At 38.4% G+C, this 25,768-nt stretch overlaps 1 protein-coding gene across 1 annotated transcript; it reads left to right on the top strand.

Moving 5' to 3' along the window:
- Positions 1 to 14,760: 14,760 nt before the first annotated feature.
- Positions 14,761 to 25,660, top strand: C2H1orf146 (chromosome 2 C1orf146 homolog). The gene is made up of 5 exons (XM_068991619.1): positions 14,761 to 14,829; positions 22,115 to 22,208; positions 23,923 to 24,091; positions 24,502 to 24,580; positions 25,526 to 25,660. Exons 1-5 carry the CDS (start codon positions 14,761 to 14,763, stop codon positions 25,658 to 25,660), a joined length of 546 nt encoding a protein of 181 aa, XP_068847720.1.
- The last annotated feature ends 108 nt before the right edge of the window (positions 25,661 to 25,768 follow it).

Genomic DNA, 25,768 nt, shown 5'->3' with positions numbered 1-25,768 from the left:
AATATCATTAGAAAAGGCTTCATGGAAATGCTGAGACATAATCTAAACTACAGCATAACTATAAGATTTGAACCTTCTAAGGAGTGGAAATAACAGACATGAAATTCTGTTACTTATAAGACATGGACCAGCTTTCCTTTGAGCACCCAAACTTTCTGTCTAAAAAAGTAAAAATTACATGTTTAGAAATAACAGTCTAATGTACATTGTGCTTTTTGTTTACCAGTATTTAGCATTTATTGAAGCTTACTATTTAATTATTAATGCAGTACACATTTTAATAATATTTACTACTTATTATGTGCTCTACTGTTTTACATGATTTATGTATAACACATTGATCTTCTTAATAGCCCTGTGGGGCAGGAAATATTATCCTCATTTTAAGGATGAGCAAACTGCAGCATGAAGAAGTTAAGTGATTTTCTCAAGGTCAGATCATTTACCAGTGGTAGGTAAAAGAGCCAAGGATTCAAATCAGGCAGCCTGGCTCCAGAGGCCACACTTGTAACCAGTACACTGTCTTGCTACTTTACGGTCTGATTTAACCCTCACAGGAATGTTGTAAAAGAGGGCGTAGTCTCTGCATTTTAAATTGGAGACAGCTGAGGGTTAGAGAAGTTAAGTAACTTGCCCAAGGGCATGTCAACTGGTAAGTGACAGAACCAGGATTTGAACCTAGGGTCTTCCCTGGTGGCTCCTGCAATGCAGGAGACCCAGGGTCAATCCCTGCATCGGGAAAATCCTCTAGAGAAGGAAATGGCAACCCACCCCAGTATTCTTGCTTGGAGAATTGCATGGACAGAGGAGCCTGGTGGGCTACAGTCCATGGGGTCACAAAGAGTTGGACACGACTCAGTGACTAGCACTTTACCTTCACTCCAGCCCCAGAACTTGTGCTCTTGACCATTATGATATATTGCCCTGACAATGACTAAGGCAGTCTTTAAGTAATTTTAAGAAAATAATTACTCATTTCTGGTTGTGCTGCGCCTTCGTTTCTGCCTGGGCTTTTCTCTAGTTTCAGCGAATGGGAACTACTCTCCGTTGCATTGTGTTGTGAGGCATGGGCTTTTCATTGTGGTAACTTCTCTTGTCGCCTAGGCTCTAGGGCACATGGGCTTCAGCAGGTGCAGCTCCCAGACTCCAGAGCACAGGCTCAGTAATTGTGGTGCATGGGCTTAGTTGCTCCACAGCATGTAGGATCTTCCTGGATCAATGATCAAATCTGTGTCTCCTACACTGGCAGGTGGATTCTTTACCTGAGCCACTAGGGAAGCCCTATCATAGTCTTTATAAAAATAATCCTAAAACTGCATATTTTAGCCTTTAAAAAATCTAGATGCTCTTGATCCCATTTACTTTGTGTTTTGATTTTATGTTTGAGAATTCCCAGCATCTGTAGCTCCCAAAGCCATACTGGGTAGATCTGCATGCAAGATAAGTTGTGCTCTCTGAGTTTGTCTCAATTTCCAATCCAGAAAAGTATGCCTATTTGGGGTGTTCTTTCCTCCTTTAAGAACACACCTTAGTCCTATCTTTTCCTTACCTCCATGTACATAGAACTTAATATCCTCATCATGGTAATTTCCGTGTTTTAAGAATATGAAAAAAAGCTGCTTCTAACAGGAATTTAGGAGATTCCTGTTTTGATAATTAGGTATCTTCAATTTCATACTATTGTAGAAAATCTTACCACTTGAAAAAAGATCCTGTAGAAGCAAAGATTGTTTCCTAGCCATATAAGCAGTACAGGTTATTTTATCCAGAAGTTCAATGTGTTTTTCCTTTTGGAAAATAATTGGCATGTGGTAACTTTGGGGACCTTTTTCAATGACTGTCAAGGTGCTTCATGAAGGTTATTTTTCACTTTTCATAACGAAAGATTAGCTTTGCTTTCTTTGCTTGATTTTGGCTGTCTGGCATTAATTTTGGTTTTCATAGCAGCAAGAGTAAGCAACTGGTAATGAAGTAGATAGAATTACTGTAGATTTCAGAGTCCCACCACTGGAAACATTTTGAATAGCTCCAGTGTTGGAACACCTGTGCTTCTTTTTTTGACACACAGAACTTGCTAATTGAAAAATGATACTCATTATTATATGTAGCTATATTGTGGTATAATTGATGTGTAATTAATTGTAGTATATATGATTTTTTGATACATTTATACACCTTTGAAATCATCACCACCAATCAATATAATGAACCGTAGCCGTCATTCCCCAAAGTTTCCTCCTACCCTTTCTAATTCTTCCTTCTGTCATTATTCCTCCATCATCACCATTCTGTTTTCTGTCACTGTGAATTAGTTTGCATTTTCCAAAGCTTTATACAAAGGGAATCATATAGTAATCCTTTTTTTTTTTGGCTTCTTTCACTCAGCGTAATAATTTTTTAGATCCAGGTTGTTGTGTGAATCAGTAGTTTCTTCCTTTACATTGCTGAGTAATACTAGAGTATAGATATATCACAATATCCATTCTTCTGCTGAGGGATATTTGAGTTGTTTCTAGCTGGGGGTATTATGAATAAAGCCTTTGTGTTTACCTCATTGTATAGACATAGGCTTTCTTTTGCCTTTGTAAAAATACCTAGGAGTGAAATGACTAGATTATATGGTGGGTATATGATTAACTTTTAAAGAAATTGCCAAGATATTTTCCAATCTGATTGTACCATGTATTTTATGAATAGCAGTGTATGAAAGAATTCCAGTTTCTCCATATCCTTATCAACACTTGATATTGTTGTTGCTGTTTAGTCACTTAAGTCATGTCTGACTCTCTTGTGACCCAATGGACTGTAGTTTGCCAGGTTCCTCTATCCATGAGATTTCCTAGGCAAGAATACTGGAGTCCGTTACCATTTCCTTCTTCAGGGCATCTTCCTGATCTAGGGATCAAACCCAAGTCTCCTGCTTGGTGGGTGGATTCTTTTCCACTGAGTCACCTGGAAAGCCCTGCCATTTAAATATAAGTGAAAGTGAAGTCGCTCAGTCATGTCCAACTCTTTGCAACTCCATGGACTGTAGCCTACCAGGCTCCTCTGTCCATGGGATTTTCCAGGCAAGAATATTGGAGTGGGTTGCCATTTCCTTCTCCAGGAGATCGTCCCCAACCCAGGGATCGAACCCGCATTGTAGGCAAACGCTTTACTGTCTGAGCCACCAGGGAAGTCTTTTTTAATATAAGGATTAAATATAGGGATAGGGATAAATTAAATATAGGGATAGGGTAAAGATTTCTCAGATATGCAGGGGGTCAAAGTGTATCTCTGTATCTATTGATAAATGTATGTGTCATGCATTCTTTTTTTCAAAAAACAACTAAAGAATGCTTCTGCAAAATGAAAAAATAAATCAAGGGCAACATAGCTCTAACACAGGAGAGAGGAGAAAGGAATTCCCAGGATGACAGCTAATGAATCAGACTGAGATCTCCAATTTATATTGAAGAGGGAAGGCTAGAATCTACATGAGTGAGAAGAGAGCTCTAGGGGAGAGAAATGTAACTGAGGGAGTATTGGTGTCGGAGCATTTGAAAAAAGTATTGAAAGTCTTGTAAAAGTGATTTATTATTTTGGCTTGGTTAAAGGAGTTGACAGAAGTATATAATGATGGTAGTAATACAATATGCCATATTTATGTTTTCCTATGTATTACACCATTTGATTTTCTTAACTATTCTGAGATAATAGAAAGTCCAGTGTTATTCTTCTTCTTGTTTGTCATTATATTCCCATGAAAATATTTTCGAAGACATTGAATGATCACAGTAATAGATAACAAGACTAGATCCCTGGTCCAACTCCTGGTCTTTCTACTACACCATGGGTCTTCTACCAAAAAGTTTGAATGTGTATCTTATATTATTCTCCTAAACTAATTTAATCCATCTCTACACCTCAGATTTAACACATAAGAAAGGCACTTGGCAAAAACCTCCCTCTTCATGGCAGTCAACCAGTAACCCCCTTACTTGTTCCCAGTTTGCTGTGACCTTTATTTTGCTTCTGATATCTGGACTTACTGTTTGAACTTGCTAAAAGTGCTGGGCACTGTGCTCAGCATTGGGAATACAAAGATGAATAAAACATGGTACCACTCCTTGAGGAGCTTCCAGTCTTTTCATTGAGAATACAGCTATATAAACAAATATAACTATGTTAATGATTGATATAATAAAGATATAATTGGAGTACTATAGTTCTACAAAAGAGGAAGGTCCTAATTGCCTGTAGAAAATAGGAAAAGTACAAACTGCTTATTATTAAAATTACATAGGAATTGTCAAGTAGAGGAGAGGGGTTTCAGTAAAAATATGTAAAGGGATGAGATGTGAAAAACACTTTGTCCAGGACTACAAGTTCTTCAGAATAGCTAGAGTATTTGTAATATGTTGAGGAATGGCAGGACATGAGGCTAAATAGGAAAGAATTTGTATACCTTCAGTTTAGACTTTGTTCTGTAAGCCATGGTGAAATATTGAAGGATTTTTAATTGGGGAGGAATATGATATTTATGGTTTTGAAAGGTAATTCCGAGTATTGCAAAGTCAGTGGAATTGGAAAAATCTGCGACCAGATCAAATGCCCAGTTTAAATCACCAGTGATAATTGAAGGGTAGCAGAAATGCCACCCTAGAATATGCCTATTTGGCATAAGGATTATTTTGAGCTAATTATTAAAAAAAAAAAACAGACACAGAAAAAGCTCTGAAAACAGAGTAAAAGTTACCCTTTTGTGAAGGATATTTACATTTATGAAAGAAATCTTTTGTAGGTGTCTTTGTCTCTGTTTCTGGGAAAGTAGGATGATTCTAAATCACAGGAAACTCGTATCAGTGGAAATGGCACCAGCTTAAATCTGCATAACAAAACTTACCTTTGGTACCATGCCTTTCCTAATTGTTGTTCAGTTGATAACTCGTGTCTGACTCAGTGAGTCCATGGATTGTAGCCCACCAGGCTCCTCTGTCCATGGAATTCTCCAGGCAGGAATACTGGAATGGGTTGCCATTCCCTTCTGCAGGGGATCTTCCTGACCCAGAGATCAAACCATGGTCTCCTGCACTGCAGGCAAATTCTTTACTGTCTGAGCCACCAACGAGTGAAGTCGGCTCTGTAGTGTCTGACTCTGCGACCCTGTGGACTGTAGCCTACCAGGCTTCTCTGTCCATGGGATTCTTCAGGCAAGAATGCTGGAGTGGGTTGCCATTTCCTTCTCCAGGGGATCTTCCTGACCCAGGGTCTCCCACATTGCAGACCAACGCTTTACCATCCGACCCACCAGGGAAGCCCCTTCCATAATTGGCCTCCCCCATGATGTCTTTCTTTTGTCATTAACTGAAGATGGTATTTAAGGTGGTAGCTTGAGCCATCTCAAGGATTTATTCAATTTTTCTGGGTATCTCCCATGTATACGTGAGGTATACGTGTTAATAAAATTCTGTTTGTGTTTCTCTTATCTGTCTTTTATAAGGGAGGGTCTAAGCCAAGAACTCAGAAGGGTAGAGGAGAAATTATTTTTCCTTCCCTATATAATTGTCAAATAAAGTATGCCGTATCTATACAAAAGAAAGTTACCCAGCCTTTACATATTTTTAAAAATATGTAAGGAAAATGCTAAAAAAAAAAAAAGTAAGGAAGATGCTTATGACACAATGTTAAATGAAAACACTTGAGTGTTCATAAGTCCTAAATATGAGGAGATATATTCACAGATGCAAAGTCTCAAGTTCCTAAAAATTTTAGTTTTGGGACTTCTCCAGTGGTCCACGCTCCCACTGCAAGGGGCATGGGTTTGATCTCTCTTCAGGGAACTGAGATCTTGCATGCTATGGGGCATGGCCAAAAAAAATGCTTTTTTCCAAAACTGTTTTATAGATAAATGCATTTCTAATTTTAAAAAGTCCCTTTAGAGGGCTTTTTGTTTTGGGTTTCTTTTTTTTTTTTTTCATTTTAAATTTAGTTTTATTTAATGTTAATTCCATGCTGTGTTTTGAACAATACAGATTCTATATCTGTGGCTCGTCAGATATCCAGTAGTAAAAATTAGCTTTAAGATACACACACTGAACAAAAGAGGTTGAGGGGGCTAAGGAGGGGAAGTGGGGAGCTAAAGGGAGAAGGAAGAAGAAACAAACAATTGAACACATATGAAATCTTTTCCATACCACCTTCAATGCTAACCTGCTTCAGAGGGAGAGCAGAAGTAGGCCAGAGTGAGCAACCATGGATTGTTGAACTGTTACAAGCACCATGCTTTTCAGCAACATTTCAGCAGAGCTTGAAACACTTTTTACAGCAAACACATTACAACAAACTCCCCAAACAATTTTTAACCAACAGGATTTTTTAAAATAATTGACCTGATAACTGTAAAATTTATAGGGATGAGAAATGACCAAAGGATAGCTACAGCACAACTGAAAATGAGTTAAGATGGAGAGACTTCCCATAAAGATATCAAGACTTCAAAAAAATCTATGATAATTAAAAAAGTATGACATTGATTTAGGAATAAGCAAACTGAGTAACTGAATAGAATAGAGAACCTAGAAAGAGGTCTGTTAATATAGTTATACCATTGTATGACTAAGGTGGTATTATTAATGACCAGGGGGAGAAAGGAGGCTAAATAAACAGTACTGGTACAACTAGACAGCCCTATTTTCAAAAAATGAAATTGGATCCCTACTTAAAAATCCAGATGAATAATTAAAGACTTAAATTTGAAAGGCCAAACTAAAAATTTAGGATACAATGAAGGAGAATATTTGACTTTGGAGTAGAGAAGGAAAAGAAACAAAAATGCACTAATCATAAATGAAAAGATTGATAAATTTGACAATATTGAAAATTGTAACGTGTGTATCCGATATTACTGTTAGGACCAAACTGGAGCCAGGACAGGCTCTAAGGGGCAGGCTAGGCCTGAGGTTTAGTCTCTAGGAAAGCTGAGGCACTGGGAACTCCCGCAGGCAGTGTAGCTAGACCAATCAGAAAAATCCCCGTAGCCCCCCGCCTGCACCAGACCCGAGCCAATCCAGATAGGGATGCGAGGTTTAAAAGTCCTGTGTGCGCAAACGGTTTAACCAATCAGCTATGCTGTTACAGAAACAAAGAACCATCTGTATAAAAGTAGATGTGATTCAGAGCTCGGGGCTCTCGTCGGATTCCACTGTGCTGGATGAGACCTGGGCCCTAACTCGAGCTAGCAATAAACCCCTTTATGCTTTTGCATTGCTGTGGATGTCTTATTCTCTCAGTTTTGGGGACTCAGACTCTGGGCATAACATTTGGGGGCTTGTCCGGGATCCCTTTAACTGGGAAGTATAACAGTCTCCCGGCAGAAGGGGTTTCCTCACTAGGAGGAGAGATCTCTGAACACCGGTGTTAATTCTGGTTAAGTCCAGCGTAAGGCCGAGGCCCAGCATCGTGCTGGGGAGGTGGCTGGCTCTGTTTTCTGGTTAAGACCAGCATAAGGCCGAGGCCTGGCATTGTGCTGGGGAGGCGGCTGGCTCTGTGGATGTCCTGCCAGGCGCAAAATCTATTGTTATTGGTGAAAAAGCCGAGACTGACATTCCTGACCACTTGGGGTACTCAGGGGCCAGCTTGCCTGCCAATGGACCAGACCCAGCGGCCGCAACTGGGACCCTTTCGTCCCTGGTCTCCTCCTGACGCGGACAACTGGCCAGAGTTCCCCGACTGGTAAGAAACAAGAGACTTTATTGATCTCTCTCTCCTTCTCTTTCCTCTCCTTAACCCTTCCTATCCTTCCCTGTTTTTCTAGTCCCCTGGTCCTGGACACAGAAATCTGGTCGAAGGGCCCTCAGCCTGAGCTGAGGATTGGAGACTGATTACCTCCTCTTGGCAGAGAACTCGAATTCTGGTTCTGATTTCTGGTAGGGCCAAGTTCCAGTCCTCCCTTCTCTGGAAGCCCAGGGAAAAGTCCCGTAACGCCTGAGTGGCAGGAGACATCTGTAAGGCCACCCCTTTTGCCCTCTCCCGCCTCCTCCTCCTCCTTCTTTCAACCTGGCTTCCTTTCCTCCCTTAAAATCTTTGATGTTACGGAAAGGCTTGGTGGGCTACAGTCCACAGGTCACAAACAGTCTGATACGACTGAGCAACTTCACTTTCACACTTTGATGAGGACTGCCGGGTTTATATGTGTGTGTTTTAACTCTGTGATCTGTGTTGTGATTTTTGATGGCCATTTTGCTTTGTCTGGCCACCATGTGGTTTAGACCTGCCGCCATTTGTTAGAACTTGATTTTCTTTCCCTGTGCCTTGAGACCAGGGCTCTCAGGAACACTTATCTAGACCATCTCTAACTCCTGACACTGAGAGGAAAAAAAAAAAAAGACTTGAAGCTAGATCTTGCACTGTGTCTGTCTAAATATGTCTTGGTATGTCTCTGTCTCTGGGTAATATTTTTGAGGTTAATTTGTATATGAGATCTATTTATTTGGCTTAAAAAAGGTAAGCGCTTACAAATCAAGTAATTCTAAATTAAACAATAAATTCCAGGTTTATGTGAACTGAGAAATATTCAGTGTTAAATACCTGATATTAATGTTTGTTTGTTGACCTATTTAATACAGACATGTCTTAGAGTACTTAACGTTAAGTAAAATATTTTCATTGTACCTAGGTTTAATATGAGTTAAATATTATATCTGTTACAAGTTTGTCAACATGAAAATTACCTCAAGTAAAAAAAAACTTCTAAAAAATGTAAATGTGATATGAGCTTTTATATAAACTCTATTAAGAATAATTATTCTTTAAAAATATCCGTCTAAAATAGTCTCTCCAGATTGGTGTAACTTAAAATCTGACCAAATGTTCTAAACCCTTTTAATTGATCTCTTTGATAAAACTTCCTAAATATAACTCTTTTGAAGTTCTTTTGATCTCTAGCTAACTTTGTGATGTTTCAGAGGGCCCCTGGAACATGCCAAAGAGAGATATTAAACTGTGCTTATTTGGTTGGTTAAATTACATGGAAAAGATTATCAGATGAGTAATAAATCCGCTCAGGTTATAATGTATGGTAAAATTACTAATACAGATATCCTAAAAATTATATGGAGTTTTTAACATTCTGATATGTTCTGGTATTTTAATGGAAAACCTGATGACTTCACAAAAGTTAGCAAAAGGACTGAATGAACCAGTGAATATGCTTATAACTTTTATGGTTTCTATCTGAAAAATTATGGGGTTGAATCTTATGTTTTCAGGGAGTAGGGGAAATCTTCCTCTCAAACTAATTATGACAATACTTTGGTAAAATTAAATGTTATAAACAAAAAAATTATATTTTCTGACTCCTCCAAAAATTGGAAGTTCTTAGGTTTCCAGTAAGTTTATCAAATGAGTTAGGAAGGTTATCTCACAGATACAAAAATCTCAAGAAATTTTTGAAAACTTAAAAAGGGAAGAATTCACCTAGATTTGTTAGGCAAAATCTGTGATAAGCCTTTGGTGTGAGTTTCCCAGCCCTGTTTTATTTTAAAAGTTCAGTCTGAGACCCTATAAATTTTTCAGCAAAATAAAAAGCCTATAATCAATTATGGCTATAGAAATCATCAGGCCAAAATCAGTGAGAACAGACCTATTTTGCAAACAAACTAGCCTTAATTTGGTTATATTTAATAAAAATAAGGGTAACTTTGAGGAGAAAAAGATATTTTGAAATGTTAAATACCAGTTTGTTAATGGAGGTCTGCATCTAGTAAGACTCATCTCTTAGATAGTTCTTTGCTGTTATGTGATGTTAATGTAAAATTTAATTGAATTCTTGAAGAACACCCTGAGTTTGTTTCTGAAGCTTATCTCAGTAATCTATCTTTGGATGAAGATCAGATGCCTCATGACCTGCAACCAGGACTGGAAAAAGATGTAATTTAAGGGACTGTCTCCAACATGGATGGAAGGACTTTTTTTTATCAGGAGAAACTACAGTACACCAGGATGAGAAGACGACGACATCAGACGACGACATCAGAGGGAGACAGCTTCCCCAAGATGCTGGACCTGATTCGTATGATCATTTATGTTTTCTTGACTTCTTAGACCTTTGCATATAAGTCAAATGCTTTTCTATCATAGGCCTGATCCTATGCTAGTTTTAAAAATCAATCCAATTGTTGGGTTTGTGGCCAACTACCTGTGTCTAGTTCTCGGTTACCTTGGTAAATTTCTCTACTACCAGACTCTAACTGGTTGGCCCTGAGAAAATTTACTTAAAAATTATAGTCATATTCAGGTCACTATGGTATTACTAGATAGGATCCCCTCACCGGGCCAATTAATAATGCCTGCTCTGACTCTGGCTATAAATTTGAGCTTTTTTCTACTACCCAAGCTCAATCAGAACAAGAAAAGTTTCCACAAAGAAGAGAAAAATCTCCCACAATTATGGGATGGATTTATATAGATAATACCAGGCTACAATAATTTAGGTTTAAAGTCTCTGTTGGAAAAAATAAATAAATAAGTAAATCATACTAAAGATAATCAGTCTAGTAACACTAAAAAACTGGGCTATGTGCCTTATAGATGGTACCAATATATAATTTCCCTAAAAGATAAAGATTCTACAGGACAGACTAAGTCAGATGACCTGAAGATATACTGGGCTACATCTAATGAAAGTTCTTAACATAAGTCTTACTTGTGACTTTACTAATACTGCTGGCTATGTTATTTGTATTTTCCCTGTCTTACAAAATTGCTATTTCTTACACTATCCAATATGTGTGTGAGGCCTCTAATAGAACAATATATAGTCCCATATGAGATCGATGATGGTAACAGTGTAACTCTAGATATGACAAGAAACAGCAAGAGGAAATATTTTCCTGGACCAAAAAGCTAGTAAGACAGGTGGTCCAGAGAATTTTAGATACTGTTTTATAGTCTAGTCTAGTAACAGCTCATTGAGTGGCCTGTTTAGCTGAGAATGGACACTCTCAGCACCATGGGATAAAATGGTCATGAAGTGCCCCCCTCATAATCATGGTCAAGTTTATGAGCAAAAAGGGGCTCTGCCAACTGAAGACTGACACTCGCCATCTGCATCTACAAAGATTAAATCATGGCCGCTGCAACTGCTGACTTTCAACGCCTCTGAAAGGAGTTCAGGGTGAAAATCAGGAATGAGGCACTCAGTGCTCTGAGAAAAACTGGCAGAACAGGCCTTCAGATAGTTAGATCTTTTCAGGAAAAGATTTTATGAGTCCCAATTCTTGCATCTTCTCATACCTAGAGAAACACTGACGTCATTAACGGTGAAATCTGCTTTGGCTATTAAGGAAAAGTTTACAATTAAAAGTCAAAATAGAGTAGCTATGGTTCAGATATCCTGGGAAATAACTAGGTGATGCTATGGGTGTACTTCCAGATTAGACCTTGTATTGCTAAACACTTGAGTTTTCTGAGTCGTGTCAGGCTTGGATGCCACCATTTTCAAAACTGTCTGCTGGAAGCTACTAACCTTACTTTTTATAAAACTAGGCAACTGGCTACATCGCTACAAGTCTCCCTGAAGTGCCAGGTCCAGACTGGGTTTCAGACCTATTCTTCTAAAAAGAAATGAGATTAGGATTTTAATCATACAAGACTCAGATCTGAAACTTGGAACTCAGAAATACTTCCAATTCAGTGTCTATAACTCCAAGCTGGGGCAGTCCTATGCCCCATTTTGAAAGAAGTTATCACAGTCATAGTTGCCTAGTTCCCTAAAATTAAACCTGAGCGGGACTCTGTGGGGCTCTGGAGTGCAGATCTGTTCTGTGTTCTCCACTTCTTATCTGTAGGATATAGACTTTGTTCAGCCTCCTTGACCTTCCCTGAATTCCAAAGCATGGATTCAAACAATTGCTAATCAGGGAAGGGAGGGGATACAAAAACAGAAACAATCAAAGGTTGGTACAGCCTCCAGACTGAGTTCTGGTTCCTACTCAAAGAAATATGCATAACAAAGTCTTTGAGCCCCCACCTAGGTGGAAGATGGTAACTTCAGACTGAACACAAGATTCCTGGAGCACAGCTCTGTTGCCTCACCACCAACCCATCAGAAGGGGTCACAAAACCTGCAACCCTCACCCCAAATGTTGCCTTCTGTTTCCGGGGACCAGAGAGGACCATCCTCTTAGGTTTCCTGTTTGGCCCTTGTCTATTTCATCTCTGAGAGGGGCCAACTAAATTGCTGTTACTACAAGGGTAGAAGCTGGTTTCAGATGTGGAAAACCCCAACTTAGATCAGGTAGAGAGAGACTTCTGCTCTACTAGGGAGGCCTACGCCCATGCACAGCAGGAAGAAGTTACAGAAGAAAGAGACCTCTGCCCCAATTCCCAAAAAGTATCTTGAGTATGAAGTCTCTTCACGGGGCTTATGTACTGCATTAGGGGAAAAACGTTGTTTTTATGTAAATCACTCAGGGGTAGTAAAAAATCTATGGCCAAAGTAAGGAAAGGGCTAGCCCAATGGAAAAGAGAGCGAGAGGCCCAACAGGGATGGTTTGCGTCCTGGTTCCAACAGTCCCCATGGTTAACAACGCTGATTTCCACCCTGGTGGGCCCTCTCATAGTGCTACTACTGATTCTCACTCTTGGCCCCTGTATCCTAAATAGACTTATCACATTTGTTAAGGAGTGCATCAGTACAGTCCGGGTACTAGTACTGAGGCAACAGTATCAGGCCCTGCCCCAAAATAAAGAGAAAGATTCCTCTATGTAGCTGAAGACGGGGGAATGTTAGGACCAAACTGGAGCCAGGACAGGCTCTAAGGGGCAGGCTAGGCCTGAGGTTTAGTCTCTAGGAAAGCTGAGGCACTGGGAACTCCCGCAGGCAGTGTAGCTAGACCAATCAGAAAAATTCCCATAGCCCCCCGCCTGCGCCAGACTCGAGCCAATCCAGATAGGGATGCGAGGTTTAAAAGTCCTGCGCGCTCAAACGGTTTAACCAATCAGCTATGCTGTTACAGAAACAAAGAACCGTCTGTATAAAAGTAGATGTGATTCAGAGCTCAGGGCTCTTGTCGGATTCCACTGTGCTGGATGAGACCTGGGCCCTAACTCGAGCTAGCAATAAACCCCTTTATGCTTTTGCATTGCTGTGGACGTCTTATTCTCTCAGTTTTGGGGACTCAGACTCTGGGCATAACAATTACCATAAAGAAGGGGGAAAGACAAGTACAAACTGGGAGAAAACATAGCTAATAAAGACTGATATCCAGAATATGTAAAGAAATCCTACAAATGAATGAGAAAAGGAAATCTAATAGAAAAATGGGCAAAACACATAAGTTTGTCACAGAAATGGAAATATAGCTTAAGGGTGTTTAGTCTCAATATCAGAAAAGTGCCAAATTCAGACCATAATTAAATTCAGTTTGACGCTACTAGCTTTGCAGTAATTTTCACTTTTATTGCCACCCCCCTACCCCAGACATGTATATCTTCAACTTTAGTGCACTGAACAGAATAACAGAATTCTGTTATTACAACATTTTCCTTTATTATTGGGTTGCTAGTATACTATGCTTTGTTGTTGTGTTATCACTGCCTAGAATGCTTTTTCCCTTAGTGCAGCAGTTCTTTAAATGTGGTCCCCAGACCAGCATCAACAAGCATCACCAGTGTACTTTTTAGAAATGCCCCACCCCTGAACTTTTAAAGGATGTTTGTATAGTAAATAATTTTAAGTTAGAGATAGTTATGTTATTTGCCTCTAGAGCAGAGGGCAGGTATGCTTGCAGTCTCTTTAAAAAAGGTTGGGGCTTTCTGAGCTCTAACTTCCTTTCCTGTAGTGTAACCCGCTGTGTGTACAGATGGCTTTTGTCTCATCCCCTCTGTGGGAACTGCCCTTGGGGCACTGCTAGAAGAAAATGGTGATACTCCTGTTGCTGTGAGTAGAAAACTGTCCTTTGTCTCTAATCCAGGAGTCTTATGTCTTTCCCTGTACCCATGAAACTCTTGCAGGTTAACTTTTTAGTTTGCAAGTAGGATAAAATTTCAGATCTCTCACAGTCCTTGACACATCTTTCTTCTCTAATGCTGTGAAATGGGAACCATTGCTTGTAATAATTGTTAATGGGAAGCATAATACTGAGTGAGCTTAACATACAAAGTATAATGAGCTTCCCAGGTAGTGCTGGAGGTATAGAACCTGCTTGCTAATGCAGGAGATGTAAGAGACGCAGGTTTGATCCCTGGGTCTGAAAGATCCCCAGAGGGCATGGCAATCTACTCCACTATTCTTGCCTGGAGAATCCCATGGACAGAGGAGCCTGATGGGAGTATAGTCCATGAAATGAAGTGTCAGTCACTCAGTCATGCCTGACTTTTTGCGACCCCATGGACTGCAGCCCACCAGGCTCCTCTGTCCATGGGATTTTCCAGGCAAGAATACTGGACTGGGTAGCCATTTCCTTCTCCAGGGGATCTTTCCGACCCAGGGATTGGACTCCGGTCTCCTGCACTGCAGGCAGATTCTTTACTGACTGAGCTATAGGGTCGCAAAGAGTCGGACACAACTGGAGAGACTTTAACAAAAACAATGTATAACAAGCCAGATACTCTTTTAGTGTCAAATTTTGACTGTCAAATATTCTTTAGAATGTCTCCATTACCCTAATTTCATTTCTTTCTGAAATTTACTCATTCGTCAAGCAAGCATTTCTGTTATTTTTGCTGTTATTTTTCTCAGATTGTTGGCACCACCAGAAGCTGATTTCATCCAAAGAGATGGCTGAAAGTGATGGAAAAGAAAAAATAAAATGGACAACCACCATTATTATTAGCTCATCTCTTAAGGTAAAAGAGGCATTTGGGCCATTGATCTTGAATTAAAAATTAAGCAATAGAATAGTATTTTAAAATACCTTTAGCTTGATTATCCAAAGTTGTGTGAATCAGCAACTATATAATCTAAAATGTATTTTAAAGACAAATTAGGAAGATCACTGCATCCATTTTCCTACTTGTCTAAATATCTGAAAGCTGGACATTTTCTTAAGTTTTTCTTTTTTTTTTCTCACTAAGCTTATTCTAAGAGATGTTAAATGATTGCAGAAACAACAATTCATATGAACATGTACTACTTAAGGCTTTTTGGAGAAGTACACAACAGGAACTGACCTGTCTAGACTTAGTAGCATTGAGAGGAAACTGTCCCTACAGCTTGAAGGGGGAAGGAATGGGAAGTTGAATGCCTGAGGGCAATTGATCAGTGTTTTTAACTCTGCAGCTAGCAGGATTATCTAACCCTTTCCTGGATGTTTATCTTATGGATACCACCTAATGTCTAGAATGAGGGGGCAAGAGATGATTCTTCATGGTAAAGAAGAGAGAGGTTAGAAGACTTTGAATATGACTTTTTTAAATCTACCCTGTTCTTTCATTGTTGCCTCAAGCTGCCCTCTGCTCTGTTGGCTCTAGCCATCTAGCCCCATACCCGTCACTGGAATTGTTCATGGTTCTTTTTGTTAGATTTCTGGAATCAGTATTTTTCTCCCATATTTCTCTTGTTTCTTTAGCTTTGTCAGAGTGATTTTAAGAGAGGAAGACAGCAACCAATACTATTTGCCAAAAACAAATGCTTTTATTGTTTTATTTATCTTATTTTATGCTATTTGTCTCACCTTTTCTGTTTTTGCTTTTTTTTTCTTTTGGTCCCTTTTTGTATTGTTAATAGTCTCTTTAACTAGCTTTGGAAGTTATAAGCTCTATTTCTGTTTTTTAAGAGTTACCCTAGAAAATTTAACATACATACTTAGCCCCACAAAGTCCAAAGTAAATAATAATTTTTTATTGTTGTTTTTGTTGTTCAGTCGCTCAGTGTGTCTGACTCTTTACAACCTCATGGACTGCAGCATGCCAGGCTCTTCTGTTCTCTGCTGCTGCTAAGTCGCTTCAGTTGTGTTCGACTCTGTGCGACCCCACAGACAGCAGTCCACCAGGCTCCCCCGTCCCTGGGATTCTCCAGGCAAGAACACTGGAGTGGGTTCCATTTCCTTCTCCAATGTGTGAAAGTGAAAAGTGAAAGTGACGTTGCTCAGTCGTGTCCGACTCTTTGCAACTCCATGGACTGCAGCCCACCAGGCTTCTCTGTCCATGAGATTTTCCAGGCAGGAGTTCTGTTCTCTGCTACCTCCCAAAGTTTGCTCAAATTCTTGTCCATAGAGTGGGTGATGCTATCTGACCATCTCATCCTCTGTCGCCCCTTCTCTTTCTGCCCTCAATCTTTCTCACCATCAGAGTCTTTTCCAATATGTTGGCTGTCTGCATCAGGTAGCCAAAGTATTGAAGCTTTAGCTTCAGCAACAGTCCTTCCAATGAATATACAGGGTTAACTTCCTTTAGGATTGACTAGTTTGATTTCCTTGCAGTCCAAGGGACTCTCAAGAGCCTTCTCTAGTACCATAATTCAAAAGCATTAATACTTCAGTGCTCATCCTTCTTTATGTCCAACTTACATCCATACATGACTACTGGAGAAACCATAGCTTTGACTAAACAGACCTTTGTTGGCAAAGTGATGTCTTTGCTTTTTAATACACTGTCTAGGTTTGTCAAAGCTTTCCTCCAAGAAGCAAGTGTCTTTTAATTTCATGGCATAGTCATTGCAGTGATTTTGGAGCTTGAGAAAATAAAATCTGTCTCTGCTTCCACTTTTTTCCCTTCTATTTGCCATGAAGTGATGGGACTGGATGCCATGATCTTATTTTTTTAATGCTGAGTTTCAGGCCAGCTTTTTCAGTCTCCTCTTTCATCCTCATCAAGAGGGTCCTTAGTTCCTCTCACTTTCTGCCATCAGAGTGGTATCATCTCGATATCTGAGGTTGTTGATATTTCTCCTGGCAATCTTGATTCCATCTTGTGGTTCACCCCGCCTGGCATTTGCATGATGTACTGTGCATGGAGGTTAAATAGGATGACATTATACAGCCTTGTCATACTCCTTTCCCAATTAGGAACCAGTCCATTGTTCCATGTCTGGTTTTAACTGTTGCTTCTTGACCCGCATACAGGTTTCTCAGGAGACAGATAATGTGGTCTGGTACTCCCATCTCTAGTAGTTTTCCACAGTTTGTTGTGATCCACACAGTCAGTCTTTAGCATAGTCAGTGAAGCAGCAGTAGATGTTTTTCTGGAACTCCCTTGCTTTTGCCATGATCCAGTGAACGTTGACAATTTGATCTCTGGTTCTTCTGCCTCTTTGAAATCCATCTGAAAGTTCTTGGATCACCTACTCCTGAAGCCTAGCTTGAAAGATTTTGAGCATAACCTTGCTAGCATATGAAATAAGCACACTTGTACGCTATTTTGAACATTCTTTGGCATTACCCTTCTTTGGGATTGGAATGAAAACTGACCACTTCCAGTCCTGTGGCCACTGATGAGTTTTCTAAATTTACTGACATATTGAGTGCAGCACTTTAACAGCATCATCTTTTAGGATTTTAAATAGCTCAGCTGGAATTCCATCACTTCCACTAGCTTTGTTTGTATTAATGCTTTTTAAGGCCCATTTGACTTCACACAACTGGTAAAGAATCTGTCTGCAGTGTGGGAGACCTGGGTTGGGAAGATCCCCTGGAGAAGGGAAAGGCCCACTCTGGTATTCTGGCTTAGAGAATTCCATGGACTTCACAGTCCATGGGGTCGGAAAGAGTCGGACATGAGTGACTTTCACTTTCACTGACTTCCACGCTCCAGGATGCCTGGCTTTAGGTGAGTCACCACACCATCGTGATTATCTGGGTTATTAAGACCTTTTTTGTATAGCTCTGTATGTTCTTGCCACCTCTTCTTAATCTCTTCTGCTTCTGTTAGGTCCTTATCATTTCTGTCCTATATTGTGCCCATCCTTGCTTGAAATGTTCCCTTGATATCCAATTTTCTTGAAGAGATCTTTAATCTTTTCCAATCTTTTATTTTCCTCTCTCTTTGCATTGTTCATTTAAGAAGGCCTTCTTATCTCTCCGTGCTGTTCTCTGGAATACCACATTCTTTTGGGTGTATTTTTCCCTTTCTCCCTTGCTTTTCACTTTTTTCTTCAGCTATTTGTAAAGCCTCCTCAGACAATCACTTTGCCTTCTTGCATTTCTTTTTCTTTGGAATGGTTTTGGTCACTGCTTCGTGTACAATGTTATGAACCTCTGTCCATAGTCTTCAGGCACTCTGTCTACCAGATCTAAATCTTTGAACCTGTTCATCACCTCCACTGTATAATCATAGAGATTTGATTCAGGTCATATGTGAATGGCGTCGTGCTTTTCCCTACTTTCTTCAATTTAAGCCTGAATTTTGCAATAAGGAGTTTAAGATCTGAGCCACAGTCAGCTCCAGGTCTTGTTTTTTGCTGACTACACAGAGCTTCTCCATCTTTGGCTACAAAAAACATAATCAGTTTGATTTTGGTGTTGATCATCTGGTGATGTCCATGTATAGACTCATCTCGGGTTGCTGGAAAAGGCTGTTTGCTACTTATCTTCCTCTTACATGACAAATAAATCGTAGAACACTAATTCCAATCACCCTCTTCTGTATTGTATTTGTTGTTATAGTTTAATTCTCTCAATTTTTTAACTCCACAAAGCATTATTATTACTTTCTAAAGTTAGTATTTGTTTAGATTTACTCATGTCTTTGTTACTTTCTTTGCTCTTTTTCTTTTGGCTCAAACCTTCTGTTTTGGATCATTTTCCTTTTTATCTGAATAATACATAATTTAGAAATTACCTCAATGAGGACCATCTCTGTCTTCCTTTCAAAATACAGCTGACCCTTGAACAGAGTGGGGGTTATAGGCACTGATTCCTGCACAGTTGAAAATTCACCTTTAACTTTACATTTGGCCCATTGTATCAGCAGCTCTGCATGAGAGGATTCAGTGAACCTCAGATTGTAATATATGTGTTTATTGAAAGAATCAACTATATTTTTGTTTCCCCCTTGATCTTGAAAGATGTTTTAAAAATGAATTTAACTGAGGTGGGACTTATATACAATAAAATACACATTTAAAGTATAAGCTTAATGAATTTTGACAAATTTGTGTACCTGTGTAACCATCACCCCAATCAAAATATATAGAACATTTTCATCCAGAAAATTGCTTCATGCCCTTTTATAATCAGTCCTTTTCCAGTTCCCTGCCTCAAGCAACTGTTGACCAGATTTATCTCAGATTTATAGTTAGTTTTGCCTGTTGTAGTTGTTCAGTTGCTCAGTCATGTCCAACTCTTTGCAACCCCATCAACTGCAGCATGCCAGGCTCCCTGTCCTTCACTATCTCCCATAGTTTGCTCAGATTCATGTCCACTGATCAGTGATGGTGTCTAACCATCTCATCCTGTGCTGCCCCCTTCTTCTTTTGCCTTCAGTCTTTCCCAGTGAAAAGTGAAAGTTGCTCAGTCATGTCCAACTCCTCGAGACCCCATGGACTGTACAGTCCAGGGAATTCTCCAAGCCAGAATACTGGAGTGGGTAGCAATTCCCTTCTCCAGGTGATCTTCCCAACCCAGGTCTCCTGCACTGCAGGTGGACTCTTTACCAGCTGAGCCACAAGGGAAGCCCAGTCTTTCCCAGCATCAGGGACTTTTCTAGTGAGTCACCTCTTTGCATCAGGTGGCTAAAGTATTAGACCTTGTTTCTCCGTCAGTCCTTCCAGTGAATATTCAGGGTTGATTTCCTTTGGGGTTGACTGGTTTGATCTGTTACATCCTTTTATATAATTTCTAATTCTTTGCCCAGATTCTCAATCTTGCCTTTTATCTCCTTGAATATGGTAAATAGCTATTTAAAGCACGTGTAACTTTACTGTATGTATGTTCTGTTACTGTTTCTATTACTTGTGTTTCTCATAGTTCTCTTTTCATGTAATTTTGTCTCTTTATATGTTTGATTATTTTTGATTGTTTGTTGGAATTTGTATTTGAAAAAAAAAATGTTTGTAGAAATTATTTGAGGCCTAGAATAGTGTTATATTCCTCTAGAGAAACCTTAATTCTGAGAGAAAATTAAACCTTTAAGTCTCTAAGCAGGGTTTCCAGATAAAATATAGGTCACTTAGTTAAACTAAAAAGTTTAGGTAAATAATGAATATAGTTTAAGTTCATCCCAAATATTGCATGGGACATACTTATATTAATACTAAAATATCATGTTTATCTGAAATTGAAATTTAACTGGATGTTCTATATTTTTATTTGCTGAGCTGGCCACCCAGCTTCTATTGTATGTAATAAAGGAGCTTACGTCCTGTTCATTTCTGTGATACTTGTTACGTTTGAATTGAGAGAATATTCAGATAATTTTCTTTGTTCTGTAGCTGAAATGAGGAGACCTAATTGAGAAGAGTTGCTCTAGGGAGTGCTTCTGCAAGGTGCTTGGGAACACTAGTAATACAGTATCACTTTAATCCAATTTTAGGGATTGAAATGGTTTGAAGCTAGGCTGCAGCCCCTATGAGAGCTGTTCCACTTTTGTCAAAAGCTCTCTTCAGCCTCTCATCTGTCTCTTCCTGAATTGACAGATGCCCTCAGGGGAGAAAATGGCCTAAATGCCTATCTCTTATCTTTGAATTTCTGTATAGGTCTTGGTCTTGTAATTTTTCACTATCCTGCTAGCTCTCTGATGCATTCAAGCAGGTTTTAAAAAATTTTCCAGCTTTTCTAGATGCCTTCAGCAGGGGAGCTGGCCAATTAAATTACTTAATCTGCCATCACTGGAAGCAATATATAATTTGAAAACAGCAGAAAACTTATGCGAAGAGTCTTAATTGAACTCTAGGTCAGGATCTGTTTGAGTAGCATAAAATACTCTATCTTTAGGAAGGAATCAAGTATTTGGTACCTAATTCCAACCTGTGTACTTAAAATGTACACAGGCAAATATATGATAATAATGAGGCAAAATATAAAATAAATGTAAGGGATTTCTATCTACTTGGAGACTAACAAACTTAGAGTTCTAACCAGTCAGTAAATACTATGAACCACTTATATTTTAATGCTTTGCTCAGTCGCTTCAGTGGTGTCCGACTCTTTACAACCCAATGGACTGTATCCCGCCAGGCTCCTCTGTCCATGGGATTTTCCTGGCAAGAGTACTGGAGTGGGTTGCCATGCCCCTCATCCAGGGGATCTTCCTCCTGTGTCTTCTGCATTGCAGGCAGATAATGAATGCTAAGCCACTGGGGAAGTGCTTTAGGTAATATCTAATTGTTAATAGCTTCTTTTATAAAGATTTGATCATTGAGATGCTAAATGTGGTCTCTCTATAGAGAAAAAAACTTAAAAAAAAAAAGTAAAAATATTTAGTTCTCCTGGAATTCACTGTGGGTTTGGAAATGAGTTGTGTTACTAATAGCTGTTACTTAAGGAATAAATTAAGAGCAATATGAAAGAGTTAAACTATAAGAGCACACACAAACTTCTTTTTAAAAAACAACTTAAAGATGGATTCTGACATGCATTAATGAATAAATAGAAGGTGACATGTTTCTTAGATGTGGAGTGCTAGATGATTGACAGAACCATGAAGTGCCAAACAGAAAACTACAAAGACACAATCAATTCTTTAGTTCATTTGTTTACAGTTACTGTTAGTAAACTTTTCAAATGTTTTAAGCACTTAGGTGAGTTAGAAAATATGTATGAAGACAATAGGACTTTGGGTTTAAATACTAAGCATCTATTTCTAGGCCGCAAATATTTCTAATTTCCTATTTATCCACATAATTATGGGTATGTGAAGAATCCATCTTCAAGTTGCTTTTTAGAAAGAAGTTTGTGTTTGCTCTTATAGTTTAATTCTTTAATATTGTCTTTAGTTTCTTCTCTAAGTAACATAACTAGTACACAACTCATTTCCAAACCCATAGTGTATTTCAGGAGAACTAAGTATTTTTAGTTTTTTTCTTTTTTTAAGTTTTTTTCCTCCATAGAGAGAGCACATTTAGTGTCTCAATGATCAAATCTTTAAGTGTACAGTTATAAAAGAAGCTATTAAACGTCATGTTTTTTCATTAGCTTTAATTAACTATTAAAAAGATGTTTTAATTCTGAAAATTTCTGAAATTTTTTTTTTTAAGACTTATGAAGTTGCAGCTGCCCTAGAAAACCGAAGCCACAAGGTTCGGTATTCAGATTCAGTAGAAAATGGATCAGTTATATTTTCTCTTTCTGGTACAGTATATTTGCTGACTTCTTTAAGTTTGTTAATAAATACGTGCATGTAAATTCTAATTATTCGGTAGTTTAGTAACGAAGTAATAAGCTTAAGGTGTTACTCTTTGGGAGGGGTGAATGTGTAATAAAACTTTGTTACTCCTGCAAAAGCAATACGTATGGCCAATTACAAAATACATTCCTTTTTAGATTACAATTGTTGAACTAAAGTTAAATCACTGGAGTCTAGTAGAGGATGGTACAAACTACTTGCTTTGAAACTAACATAAAAGTACAACAAAGCCACCCTCCCTAACAATCAACATTTAAAATATTACTCATATTAATGAAGAGGCTAGCATCATATTGATCAAAATCCATATACAAAAACAATGCAGGATGTAAAGCAATCATCCTTCAATTAAAAAAATTAGGTGGGAAAAAAACAACATAGGAGAACGTTTTTCATGATTTTGTACAAGAGTTTACTGAACATAACATAAAACAAATACTAACTAAAAGAACCAAATGGGGACAAATGTTCCTGAAATCATAAAACCATACAACTGTGAGTCATAGGCAAAGGAATTAGACTAGGATATGAGAAAACTGGGGACATGGGAAGGGGGCAGCTCTACTTGTGCTTGGAAAATGACAGAAGTGATAAGATGTGGAGGTAAAGGATTTTATTAGAATGGTTATGAATAGACCTGTACTCTAACAGAGATTTTGGAAGACAAGCACTTTCAAAAGCTCCGAGAAATAAGACATCCAAGCTGAAAATGGTCCAGCCTCAAATTCATCCTTTCTGGTTGTAGAGAGCCCTCTAGAGAGAAGTAAAATATTTTTGGTAAATATCTACTGTATTGTATGCTTTGGTCACTTTATATACATTCTCTTATTTAATCCTTTTAACAAACTGATCAAAGAACTATTATTCTAACCTTACAGATGAGGTAATTTAGATTCAGAAAGGTTATATAAATTTTTAGTGTTAAGTTCATTCAATTAGTATAATGACATAGTTATTTACTTCCTAAGATTGTGTCTTCCACTCATTTTTTAAAGAGCTAATCAGATTAAGCTTCTCTTCTGGCCCATTCTTTTTTGGGGAGGTTGGGGGAAGACTGCCACATGGCATGCAGGATCTTAGTTCCCCGACCAGGGATCAAACCTGTGCCCTCTGCAGTGGAAGCACTGAGTCCTAACCAGTGGACTACCAGGGGAGCCTTCTGGAGCATTCTTATACCCTTAACACTGTTTCAGAGACCCTAGATATCTGCTCCTGAGTGTGTTAATTTATATAATGGTTTATGTTATGATACAAAAGATTCTCCAAGGAATAACTAAAAGTTTGCTTAAAACTACTTTTCTTTAGTTGATTTCCAGCTTTTAAAAATTATAACATGAAAATTAACATGTAACTAAAATTAGGCCTTACATTCATTGTGGATAGTGCCTTAAAGGAAAAAAACAGTTACTGACCCAGAAAGGGTTCTCCCCTTAAATATTTAGATTGTCATCCTTTTGTTACAGAGCACTTCAAAGAACTACCTAATTATTTTGCTGTGTAAGACTTTTGTTATAGTGATTTCCATCTGCTATAGGTTTAGGGCCTGGACACTTACATATATGTTTAACTTATAGTTATTTTTGTTGATTTTACTAAGTTTATAAAAAAATTTTATTAATGTGACAAAGTGACATTTTATATTACATTCACCTTTCCTAGGAGTTGCATTTTTATTGATGGATGCTAGAGAATGCTTTATGTCTGCTGAAGAAACATTTCTAGCCAAAATTGAGAAGTTTATTAACATTCACCAAAATAGTTTTTTGGTTCTGTCTGCGGCCCTGCATGGACCTGAAGAATGGAAACTGATGTTCAGGATTCAGCAGAGGTATGGACAGTAACACTACAGACCTGTTTTCCTTAAGTTACTTTATGTACTTCAGTTCTGAATTGTTTCAGGCAAGTGAATTATGTTTTGCCAAAAGATAAACTTTATAATGTTAACCTTTCATTTTTAATACAACACAGGCCAAAGAGCTATTCTATGAATGAGGGTGACAAGTTTCAGAATGCATACTGATTTATGGAATTCTTCAGCAAGACTAAATCAGAAGTGAACACTTTTTAGTCAATTAAGTTCTGGTTTTAAAGCCATATTAAACCCTCTGTGGAATAAGGCAGGCATGAATGAATAAAAAAATGACAAACAATAAAGGATTTTTGTCTCTTCTTTCCACTTAGGATAATAAACATAAGTCATATGATCTATTTAACTTAAACGATTTTTTTCTCCCCCAGATTCCTGGGTAGTAACTTACGGATACTTCCAGTACACAACACAGTAAATGCTGTTAATCTTATGTGCACCATAGCTAAGGTAAGTCACCTGAGGAAAATGACATACATACATACATACACACTGATAAACTTTGAGATTCTTTACTTCAAAATGCATTCCCTATTCAATGGAACTGACAAATATTGTTTCCCTTAGAGAAGCTGCTATTTCCAAACACATGCAATTCTTTCCCAAGCCTGAACTTGGCCTCTCAAGTCTTGTCAATTCCAGTAGCAACTATCAGAATCACTCATTCAGGTTAAAAGATCATTTGGTCATATATACATTGTGTTGGCTCTATTGGTTACTTAAATCTTCTTTCAAATTCTCAAGTATAAATATTGGTAGTCATGAACTGTCAGAGTGCAAACATGCTATTTTATAACTTGACTAGTTTCCACTTTTCTTTTCATGCTTGTTCTCCATAAAGTGTGCTCCCAGCTCCCATAGGCAGAGTTAGGTGTTCGTTACTCTTTTACTTGGAACAGATCCCTGTTGAAGCAATTCTTAATAGTATTCTACTTTTCTGGTTTGCATGTTTGAAATTCCATAAAGACAAAGATCAGGTATTTTTCTATTACTCTAATAACTCATACATAGTACTGATTATGGAGAAGGCAATGGCACCCCACTCCAGTACTCTTGCCTGGAAAATCCCATGGATGGAGGAGCCTGGTAGGCTGCGGTCCAAGGGGTCATGAAGAGTCGGACACGACCGAGTGACTTCCCTTTCACTTTTCACTTTCATGCATTAGAGAAGGAAATGGCAACCCACTCCAGTGTTCTTGCCTGGAGAGTCCCAGGGACGGGGAGCCTGGTGGGCTGCCATCTATGGGGTTGCACAGAGTTGGACACAACTGAAGTGACTTAGCAGCTTAGTAGTACTGATTAATATCTGTTGAATAAGTTAGGTATTTTAAGATGTGACCCTGTAAAAAATACCTCATTTCTTAAATAATGTTGCATGTTTATATCTTCTTCCAGATCACCTCCAAATCATACATAGATAGCATCTGCTACAGAATGGTAACAACTAAAGCTTACATCATTGAGCAAAGTCCTGTGTGGAAGACACTTCAAAAGATAAAACTGAGTGGTGATACATTTAACCCAAATTAGATTATCAACTATAAATGTTCTTTGGGAAGGATATTAAAATAAAATACATATAATTAAAAATGATTTTACTTTCAGAGTTCTGTTAATTCCTTTAATAATGTTCAAAAA

This window comes from Capricornis sumatraensis, chromosome 2 (genome assembly GCF_032405125.1).
Source record: "Capricornis sumatraensis isolate serow.1 chromosome 2, serow.2, whole genome shotgun sequence".
Lineage (NCBI taxonomy): Eukaryota > Metazoa > Chordata > Mammalia > Artiodactyla > Bovidae > Capricornis > Capricornis sumatraensis.
This window is presented reverse-complemented; position numbering and strand designations above follow the sequence as displayed.